This window comes from Zingiber officinale, chromosome 8A (assembly GCF_018446385.1).
Source record: "Zingiber officinale cultivar Zhangliang chromosome 8A, Zo_v1.1, whole genome shotgun sequence".
Taxonomy (NCBI): Eukaryota; Viridiplantae; Streptophyta; class Magnoliopsida; order Zingiberales; family Zingiberaceae; genus Zingiber; species Zingiber officinale.
Window position 1 is genome coordinate 51359862 of NC_056000.1, and position 11341 is coordinate 51371202.

Sequence of the window (11341 nt, forward strand, 5' to 3'; positions counted from 1 at the left end):
GGAGAAGTTGGATAATCAAGATGAAGGAATTGGTTAACTGAGCTGAAAGATGAACTGAAGGAATCGGTTGAATGACTGAGTAAGAGGAGTCGAATGAACCTAATTGGAAAAATCTAATGATCGAGCGGAAGGAATCGGGTGGTCACTTTGATCTCCATCGCTACTTTACTCTTCGCCCGTTGGGGACTTTAACTTATGATTTCATAAATTTCTCTTAATTTATAAGAAGAGGAGCTCTCTCTTTTTCTTGCTTTGATATGCTCTGCTTTTCACTACACTTCTAGTGAGAGGCTTAATAATCGCCCGTAGAACTCCAATATGATCCTCTACATTCGCCTTAGCAGCTAAGCGTATAAATGCTATCTCGATAATATTTCTTAACAAAATCAAGTTCAGCTAGCGATGAAGGATGCCGGAGGAGGAAGCATTAGACAAAGACGACGACGAAGAGCAGCTTTGCTCACTCCCCCATGGCTCCTTGACGCACAAGAACGGCAACGCCATCTCTTTGCCTTCCTCCTCTTTCACTTCGCTGGCTCCTCCTTCCTCCGCCCTGATCCTCTCCAGCTCCTCCGCCACCTCCGTCATCGCCGGCCGTGCTTCTTTGTGGAAAGCCAGGCACCGGAACGCCAGCTCCGCCACTTTCATCACCGACTCCATTCCCCGGCCATGGCAGTTTTCCTTCACCACAGGGTCCACGATTTCCTCCACCTGTCCCTTGGCGATCCTGTCCGCCGCCAGCGCTGCCAGGTTCACCTCGCTAGGATCCCGGCGAAAGTCCACCGCCTTCATCGCCGTGATCATCTCCACCAGCACCACCCCGAAGCTGTACACATCGCTCTTATCGGAGAGATGGAAGTTCTGATGGTACTGCGGGTCCACGTACCCCGGCGTCCCCTGCGGCGCCGTGGAGATGTGCGACCACTCCGCCGCCACAGCGCGCGACAGCCCGAAGTCCGCCAGCTTGGGCCGGAGGCTGTAGTCCAGCAGGATGTTGCTCGACTTGATGTCGCGGTGGTAGATGGGCGGGCGCACGGCTGTGTGGAGGTACGCGATGGCGCGCGCTGTCTCGGCAGCGATCACCACACGCGCCGGCCACGGCAGGACGTCGCCGAGCTCTCGGTGGAGGTGCTGCGACAGGGTGCCGTTGGGGACGAACTCGTAGACGAGTATGTGGTGGCCGCGGCCGATGCAGCAGCCGAGGAGGTGGACGAGGTTGGGGTGGCTGACGGACGACACAAGCTTGATCTCGTTGATCACCTGCATGACGTTGTCAGTGTCGGGGTTCTTGAGACGCTTGATGGCGACGAAGCCGCCGTCGGCGGAGAAGCGGCCTCTGTAGACGGTGCCGTAGGCGCCGGAGCCAAGCCTGTACGCGTCGGAGAAGTTGCCGGTGGCGCGCTCAATGTCTTTGTGGGAGTAAATTGCGACGGTGCCGGAAGCGGCGCCGGAGAGGAGGAGGCGTTGGGCGACGGCTTCCTCTGTTTCCGAAGCCTTGTCACCGCGGAAGAAGAAGCGGTAACAGAGCACCGCCACGCCGAGTGCCAAGAAGGATCCAGCCGCGATTCCTGCGATCGGAAGTAAACGCTTAAACAAAGATTTGTGGACAATTCTAAAAGAAGAAAAAAAGGGAAAAACATTTACCTCCCATAATTACTCCAACGTTAATTCCCTTCCGGCAGGGGTGCTCTGAGGAGCACTTAGATGCTGTCCCAAGAAAAATAAAAATATGAAAAAAATTATAATATTTATTAAAATTGATCTAATTTGATTATAAGATTAGAATTGTAGTTAGAAAAGTCATAATTAAAACTGTTTTATGTGATATTAATTTTGACTAAAATTATTTTACGGTAATTGTAGTTGTAGGAGAGATAATGTAAAACGTGACATTATTTTTGGCTTTCATTTTTGCTAAAAACATAATTATTATCGTATCAATAATAGAGATGTAGGGAATCCGAAAGATGTCAGCACCACCGCCACTTCCCAAAGTCAATAGAGATGAGTCATCTTGGAGCACGACACGACTCTTTTTTAATCATGCATTTCAAAAAGATCACTTCATATTTTATTATTATTATTTTTTAATATATATATTATATTTTAAAATTATTTTTGTTTTGATTAAAATGATCAAATTTAAACAACTTTTGATCGTCGTTTCCATGTGGAATAATTTAAACTAAATTTAATTGAAATTGTTTTAAATTATTTTAATTAATTTTTAATATTATAATAATTTTAGTCATAATTAATTTAATTATAATAGTTTTAATTAAAATTATTTTAATTATAGTAATTTTATTTTAACAATATTTAATTAAATTAAATATTTTTTAAATACTTTAGCTAAAGCTAGAATAAAAATATTTTTGAAATATAAAGCGTTGTACTTTTTTTATTTTTGATTTTTTTTAATGGATTATTTTTAGCATATTTCTTAAAAATTAAAACCGAAGTGACGGAAAACGCGCGGCACTCACCTCTGCCGCAACCGCCGCCGTCGGCGTAGCCGTCGCCGGTGAACCCTTCATTGCAGCTGCATCGGTACCCGGTGGTTCCGTTCCCAGACGGCAAATCTATGCGGGAACAGTTGGCGTTGGCCGCGCATCGGCAATCTCCTCCGAGCCACCACCCGACCTCGGCAGACTCGAACACGAGCGTCGACTGGTTGAAGGCGTCCCTGCCGTACCTCAACGACGTGAACAGGAATTTGCACCGCTTCGCCATCTCCGTGAAATTCTTCTTGGAGTAGAACCCCTCCGTCCGGCCGCTGGAGTAGCACCGGATGTCGTCGCCTGTACGGCCGCAGCTCGTCTGGTTGAGGCGCTTCGAGATGATTTCTGTGTCGATGCTGCACTCCTGCCCCTCGCTTCCAGTGCAGTTGCGGAGGAACAGCGCGTTGCTCGCCGCCATGGACAACCTGTCGCTAAAGAGCACGGCCGCGTCGGCGATGGAGCGGTTGCAGGAGGCCGACACGTCGACGATTAAGGAGCTGGCGGTGACGTTCCGGACGAGGTACGTGCCGAGGCTGACCTCGCCGGAGGCAGAGCAGTTGAGGCGAATCTGGCATCCGGCAGAGAAACCGAAGGGGTATAAAACGGTGGTGGATCTGCAAGTCCGGTCGCAGCGTGTTGATTCCACGGCGATGGCGGGGGCGGCGGCGGCGAGTAGAAGAAGGGCGAAGAGGAGGGATGGAACCATTGCAGTTCAGCTTCCAGAGAAATCAAGCAGTGAGGAAGGGAATGGCGATCGACGGAATCAATTGTTTAATTAATAATTGAATTGGGGACGATGGATGGAAGACTTTGGGGATGAGCCAGGATTTGTGGGATAAGGCAGAGTGGAGCAGAGTAGTGGAAGAACACGCATTCTTTGGGTAGGGATCAAATAGGCACCGGGCGGACTACTGTTCTACCATTATCATTAAGACTCCTACATTTATAAGTATTTCTTAGAGTAGAAGGGGGGTCCACTTTTACAAATATTAAATTAATATTTTACATAGGATAAAGATATTTTTAGGTTGAAAATTTTAATGAGATTGATTTTATATACTATTTAAAAAAAAAATAAGACAGAATCTATATTATTTTACTATATATATATATATATATATATATATATATATATTTAGAGTTGGATGGTACAAGAAATTTTAGATGAGATGCTTTTTTTATACGTTTAAAGAAAAAAAAGAGTGCTCCTAGTGAAATTATGGTTTATCAAAAATAGTCTAGGCTAATTATGGCAGATTATGGGGTTTTTTCTAGGCTAATTCAATTATACGTAGATTTTTTTTTGTAGTTGCATGCCCCAGTAAATTGTGGTAGTCTTGTTTACCTTTTCAAGTCAACGTTGACCAGAAAATTTTCCTTCTCTCTTTGTGAACGCAAATCCCATCCATTTTAAACTTCTAGCCATTTTCTTTTCATTATAGAATTGTGGCCGAGACTAATGCTCAAAGGAGTAAACCGTGGAGGGATGAAATAAAATTAAAGACATAAAAAGAAAATAGAATGGAAAAAAATCTCTTTCTCGATATATACTTATTTATAATTGAAAAAAAATGTATGTGTTATTTTTTTTTAATATATGATATAATTTTACGAGTTAAAAATAGTACTTGTATTATTTTTTTATTATATGGTATAATTTTATGAATGGAAAGAAATAAATACACTATGTAATTTTATTTATTTGTTATTTTTTATTTAATTTTGAGATGGTCAATTTTATCTTTAGAATTATCAGATGATCAATATTTCTCTTATCTCTTAAAATTTTAATAAGATAAATAATAAAAATCTTGTTTTTACAAAAAAAAAAAAAAAATCTTATTTTATTTTTCGCTCTTCCTAATTTTACTTTTCGCTAAGCGAGCATAATTTTACAGTAAAACAGAGTTGTCACGTTGACCAAAAAAAAATATTCTTCTGTGTCTCTTTGTGAAAACTTCTCGCCAATTTTTTGTTTTAAACAGCGACACAAGGTGGGTGTCCACAGTGGACACGATCTCTTCGCATTGGAAACTTCCCATTTTTTTCTCTGTCTGAACGCTGAAAACGGAGTCCAAAAACACAATAATTTGTTCTTGGAATTTATCATCGAGACAGTCACAAAACGCGCAGAAGCGGTCAATGCGGAGAAAAATCCAACTGAATTAGCGTGTGTGGCTAGCCCACATCAATTCTTCAAGAGAGCAATGGTTTGGCGTATTAATGTCAAGAAGGCTCAAAGAAGCAACGGAACCTGGGACATGGGACAGATAAATTCATGATAGTGATAGAAGATGAATATATTTATTTATTCTTAATTTATTTCAGGTTTAATAGGGAGAAAATAAATTATTGACAACTATTAATTTTTGAAATAATAACTAGCAAATATAAAATATATATATATATCTCAATTTTATCAAGATTTGAATCCCAGATAAATCAGTCTATCTGAATTCATCTGTAAATAAAATTTTAATTTTAATCTAATTAAATTATTTAATATGAGGTGAGCTTGTCCGAGAGTTGAGTCGATGGACGTTGGGGACATGACTCTCTCTGCTGACTCCGCGTAGACTCCGGGATGACGTGCTCTCCGGTGAACCTGCAACAAAACTGAATCGGGAAGGGGATCCCGACGACGGCCTTCCGATGCTCAAGTCAGGCGAGAAGAAATCGAAACAGCGTAACGAGGTCAAGAGCTACAGTAGATGAGAATGCATACCTCCGTCGAAACTTGGGGGTCCTTATATAGGGCTCCCGGGGGGATGCGTTCACGCATCCCAAAGCGTGCACGCTCCTCAAAGCATACCTGAAATAGCCATGTCAAAAAAGCGTGTCTGGCGTCATGCCGCAATCGTCCGAGCATATCTCTGACGTGACAGTAGAAATTTCCACCGTACGATTTTCTATCCGGTCCAGCCGCCAACCATGCTGTATGTCGGCGACACACGTCTCGAGAAGGATATCCTTAGTTGCTCCCTTTGTCCCCTTCTGCGCCTTGTCCGTTTCGGGCCGAGCGGAAGAGCCACTCGGCACCGTAGGGCTCGGACCTGAAGGCATGCCGGACCGAGCGAGAATACTTCCTTGGCTGAGCTGCAGTTCAGCCAAGAGAACATGCCGATCGGCTCGGCAATTTCTCTGTATTTGGCAGCTTGTGAGTGTCGGAAGCCCGACTCGTGGTCGAGTTGTCCTCACACCAGCCTTGGCGTGATCTTGGCCGAGCGGCCATAAGACTTCTCCAGGACGGGCGGTCATGAGACCTCTATGATCGGCCAAACTCGTAGGTTGACCCCTCTGACCTTAACCTCCACGTGTCGTTGCTCCTTGCCCATGCGGGTCCCCCAATGCTTACCGCCAGATCACGTGTCTCCCCCTCAAGTCTAGTCGAAGGAGGCATCAAGTCCGACTGACTGGACCATTTGCCTGGTGATCTGACAGCCGCTCTGCCGGAAATGCTTAACCACTCGGGAATCCTGGAGGGGAACCCTGCCGCTCGGCAGCACATTTCCTGGAACTCTTGAGAGTTTTGGTTTGCCACCATCTGCCTCGCTGATCAAACAGCGGTCAATGCTGACGTCTTCAAGATTCCCTTGGGATTCACGTAAATCCTCACCATTGAGGGTGAGCATGCGACCACGCCTCAGTAATGGAGCTCATTAAATGTGCCCCTATGAGCGAGTGACGCGTGGCGCTGCCGCCGACACCACGCGATCAGGTTGTCAGGGCTGATGCGACCCTTGCCCTTTTGAATTCCACGGTCGGATCCGGTCCTCGGGCCCTGTGACCTACATCCAACGGCTCGGAGTAATCGAGCCCAACCTCTATAATGCTCTTATCGCTTTCCTTCGCCGCTGCTTACTTTCGTGTTTTCGGGCTCCTGCTCACGTTTGGTGCTCCAGCGGTTTCGTTCCTCAGCATTCCGGTGACCTCTCGTCTTCTCCTTCGATCACCTTCTTCTCCGTAAGGCTTTCTTGCCCCTCGTCTCTCCGTTCTTTTGCGTTTTTCTTCGCACTCTCGTAGTGTTTGTGCCCTTTTGGCACTGTTCCAGTCATCTTTACCATCGACCCTGCTGTTTCTCTTTTGCTTCGCCCCTTGTCTTGGTAATGGCCAGTTCCTCTCACCAGTCTGACCCCCGCCCCCCGCCTCTGGTATACCACCATGGAGAGCCGGTTTGACGAGGGGGACGCGCTGAGCCTCGTACGAACCTTCGAACTTCCCTCTAACCATGAACTAATATTAGCTACCCCATCCAATCGGCCACATGACCCACCGATCGGCACCATTTATTTTTTCTGGGACCAGTTTGTAGCTGGTCTACGCTTTCCCCTACATCCGTTCGTCCGTGAAGTGTGTAATTACTTCCACCTCCCGCTCGGCCAGCTCGTCCCAAACTCCTTCAGGCTGTTGTGCGGAGTAGTTGTCCTATTTAGGCTACACGACATCCCCTTAGTCCCCAAGATCTTCTATTATTTCTACTACCCCAAACAGTCTGAGTGGGGAACCTTTCTCTTCCAATCATGGATCGGCTTTGTTTTCTTCGACAAAATGCTGACCTCGAATAAACACTGGAAAGAGTACTTCTTTTACCTGCGTCTTCCCAAGCTGCCATCTTTCCGAACCCAGTGGCAGACCACCGTACCGCTTCCACCAGATCTCGGAAAATATAAGAGCCAGTCAGACTACCTTCACGCAGCCAACATGCTGGCTGACCAAAAGTTCAATATCCACAAGCTGCTTTGTGAAGGCGTGTTATACGTGTTCGGGCTGAGTCTGATCCGTTCAAAGCTTCCGAGCAACATGGGTAAGAGCATTCCTGATCCTTCTTCCCTTTTAATCTAACTGATTTGTTTTCCCTTTCTGCAGCTGACATCATGACGCGCGCCCGTGCTACCGAGCGGATGAGGTTGACGACGGTCGAGATCGAAGTGGCAGCTGCTAAGGAGATGGCCGACCTTGGTATTACGCCGGTCGGTTCCCATGAAGGTGAGAGCGGCAAAGCACCTTCTGTTGCTGGTGAATCGATCGCTCGAATTTCTGCAACCGAAGCGGTGGGTGATGCTACTTCGTCCGCTAGACTTCCTTCTGTCCAAGACGAGGACGCAGAGCGCTCAACCGAGGATGCTCCTTTGATAATCCGTAAACGGCGCCGGACGGAGATACCCGCAAGGTCGGCCACACCCACGGCATAGGTGTCTGATCGAGCCGGCGTTCCTTCCGCAGGGGTTGACCTGGCTCCGGCCTCGGTCGAAGCAATTTCCTCGGATCGAACTCCTTCACAGCTCGATCTATCGGCAAACCCGATTGAAGCACAACCGGTCAGCTCTCTGCCCCCGACCCGTCGACGTATTCGTCGCTCAGGTATCACTTCTGCTCCGATCGGCCAGTCTTCCGGTCCTTCGGGTTCAGCTCAGTCTGCTCCGAGCGGCCACCGAGTGGTCAAGGTCGTTCTACACCTACCAACAAAAGAGTTCCTCCTGGCAGCAGACCGGCTTACAGTTCCTGAACATCAGATCACCATTAGGGGGCTGCTCGCCAAAGTATGGGAGGATGCGAGGACCCGTGTTGCCCTGATGACTCCCGGTCAGCTTGGCGACAGCCATCTGCAGCAGGCCACTGGCGTATGCATTCCCAACCTCCCTTTACCTTGTTATTTTGCTTGACTCCTAGTGTCATTTTTTCTAAGTGCAGAACTGGGTGGAGAGCATCGCAGTCAGCAACCGCTTGGCGATACTAGAGGAAGAGTTGAAGAAGCTTATGATCTTCGAGGGAGGCCCGGTCCAGGGGCCTTCTCCTGCTGAGCTGAAGGCCGAGCTGGCTAAAACAAAGAGACTCCTGGAAGATGAGTGACATAAATCCTCCGAGCTGGGAACCGCGGCAGCTTAGCTTGAAGCCATGGTCAAGACACAAGACCAGGAGATCAGCCTAGCGACTTCGAGGAAGGACAAGGCCATTGCTGATCTAGACGCAAAAAATATTGAGGCCCGGGCGCTGGAGCAACGTGTTCAGGAATTAGCTGACATGTTGTCCGCCGAACGGAAAGGGCGATCGGTGGAGAAGACTGAACTCCAAGGAGAACTGAAGAATCTCCTAGATGCCCTTGAAGCTTCTCGAGCTGCCCTCAAGGAGTACCAAGACGGTGAATCAGACTGCTTTGCTGTGATGAGGCAGGCTTATATCCGCTCGGATGACTTTGTCCAGAAGGTGTGTAACCAGCTCGTTATCACCTTCAAGAAAGCCATTAATTTGACAACTGCTTATCTGAAAGGCAAGAGTCAACTTCCCGAAGCGACATCTATCCCTCCTAAGGACCTAGCTGGGCTACTCGATGTCATCCCTGAGCCAATTTTTTATTACTTGGAGTGAGGAGTGCCTCTAAATTTTTGAAGTTTTATATGTACACTCGCCGATTGGCGAGTTAGTGTTACCCAGCTTTTGTCTGTGTACTCGTCATTCAGTGAATTAATATAACCTCTCAATTTTGTTATTTACCTTTTAAAGCACATTCTTCCCGAGTGGCACTTCATGGTTTTTTAAGCGGGGTATTTACAGTCGCCACGCCAACTCTATAGTTTAACGTCGTCGCTCGACGGTCTTCAGGCAGGGTATTTATAGTCGCCGGTCTGACTCTGGGATTTAACGTCGCCGCTCGACGGTCTTCGGGCCGGGGGATTTATAGTCGCCGGTCTTCGGGCCAGGGGGTTTATAGTCGCCAGTCCGACTCTGGGATTTAACGTCGCCGCTCGACGGTCTTCGGGGCAGGGGGTTTATAGCCGCCGGTCCGACTATGGGATTTAACGTCGTCGTTCGACGATCTTCGGGCCAGGGGGTTTATAGTCGTCGATCCGACTCTGAGATTTAACGTCGCCCGCTCGACGTTTTCGAGTCAGGGGGTTTATAGTCGCCGATCCGACTCTGAAATTTAACGTCGTCGTTCGACGGTCTTCAGGCCGGAGGGTTTATAGTCGCCAGTCCGACTCTGGGATTTAACGTCGTCGCTCGACGGTTTTCGGGCGGGGAGGTTTATAGTCGCCGGTCCGACTCTGAGATTTAATATCGCCGCTCGATGGTGTTCGGGCCGGGGGGTTTATAGTGACCGGTCCAACTCTGGGATTTAACGTCGCCGCTCGACGGTCTTCGGGGGGGGGGGGGTTTATAGTCGCCGGCCCGACTTTGGGATTTAACATCGCCGCTCGACGGTCTTCGTGGAGCTTTGTCGTTCGGCATAAATTGCTCGTATCCCTGGTTTTCTTTGATTTTACTCCTGCGGTCAAGATACAGAAGAACATAACGTACACATAATGAATTACATTGGCACACCTTTCACCTAGCTCGGTACGACTGGAGATGGTTTGCGCTCCACGGTCGTTCTAGCCGCCGTCCATCTTCATCTTCTAGGTAGTAGGTGCTCGATCGGAGCTTCTCGATGACTTTGAAAGGTTCGGTCCAGGGAGCCTCCAACTTGCTTACATCGCCGACCGACTTTACCTTTTTCCATAGCAGGTCACCAACATGGAATGCTCTGGGAATCACTCGCCTATTGTAGTTTTGCTTCATTCTCTGACGATACGCCATTAGCCGGACGGTTGCTTTCACTCTCGCCGCGTCTACCAAGTCCAGCTCTAGTAGCCTCCGCTCGGCATTGTCTCTGTCGTAACTCTGGATCCGATCTGACTCCACACCAACCTCGACGAGGACGACCGCCTCTCCTCCGTATACCAAGTGGAACGGAGTAACGCCTGTCCCTTCCTTTGGGGTCGTGCAGATTGCCCATAGCACTCTTAGCAGTTCATCCACCCAGGTCCCCCGTATGTGGTCGAGCCGAACCAGAAGAATCCGTAGGATCTCCTAATTGGTGACTTCCACTTGTCCGTTACTTTGTGGGTAAGCTACGGAGGTGAAGTGCTGCTGAATGTCATACCCCTCCCACCATTCTTGAAGCTCCTGGCCTATGAACTGTCGCCCGTTGTCTGACACGAGCCGACGTGGGATGCCAAACCGACATATTATGTGTTGCCAGATGAACTTTTTGACCATCTGCTCGGTTATTTTTGCCAACGGTTCGGCTTTGACCCATTTGGAAAAGTAGTCGACCGCTACTAGTAAAAACCTCCACTGTCCGATCGCCATAGGGAAAGGTCCCACGATGTCCATGCCCCACTGGTCTAACGAGCAGGACACCGTGGATGCCTTCATCTTCTCCAAGGGCCGATGGGTGGAGTTGTGATATTTCTAACAGGAGAGATAGGTGGCGACGACCCGAGATCCGTCCTCTTGGAGCATTGACCAGAAATACCCGGCCAGCAGAATCTTTCTTACCAACGAGCAGCCGCCTGGATGTCCCCCGTAGGTTCCTTGATGTACTTCCTGTAAAATATACTCCGCGTCTTCCGAGCTAACACACTTTAGCATCGGCCGAGAAAAAGTCTTCTTGTAGAGCTGATCGTCGATAAGGGTGAACCGACCGACTCTCCTCCGCAACAACTGGGTTTCTTCCTGATCTAATGGCATAGCCCCCGATCGCAAAAATTCCACTATCGCCGCTCTCCAATCACTTGGGAACGCGAGACCCTCCATTCTGTTGATATGCGCCACCAGGGACACCTGCTCGATCGGTTGCTGGATGACGACTGGCGATATCGAACTTGCAAGTTTAGCTAATTCGTCCGCCACCTGGTTTTCCGCTCGGGGAATTTTCTGTACGACCACTTCCCCGAAGTTGGTTTTGAGTTTCTCGAAGGCCTCTGCGTATAGCCTAAGCCTTGCGTTGTTTATTTCAAAAGCTCTTGAGAGTTGTTGGGCGGCCAGTTGAGAGTCTGAGTAGAGGATTACTCCATTAA

The 11341-nt window shown here is 48.2% G+C and overlaps 1 protein-coding gene across 1 annotated transcript; it reads right to left on the reverse strand.

Moving 5' to 3' along the window:
- Positions 1 to 308: 308 nt before the first annotated feature.
- Positions 309 to 3418, reverse strand: LOC122009033 (wall-associated receptor kinase-like 14). The gene is made up of 3 exons (XM_042564989.1): positions 2487 to 3418; positions 1645 to 1707; positions 309 to 1568 (listed from the first exon to the last, which is right to left on the reverse strand). Exons 1-3 carry the CDS (start codon positions 3205 to 3207, stop codon positions 397 to 399), a joined length of 1956 nt encoding a protein of 651 aa, XP_042420923.1. The 5' UTR covers positions 3208 to 3418; the 3' UTR covers positions 309 to 396.
- Positions 3419 to 11341: the final 7923 nt, after the last annotated feature.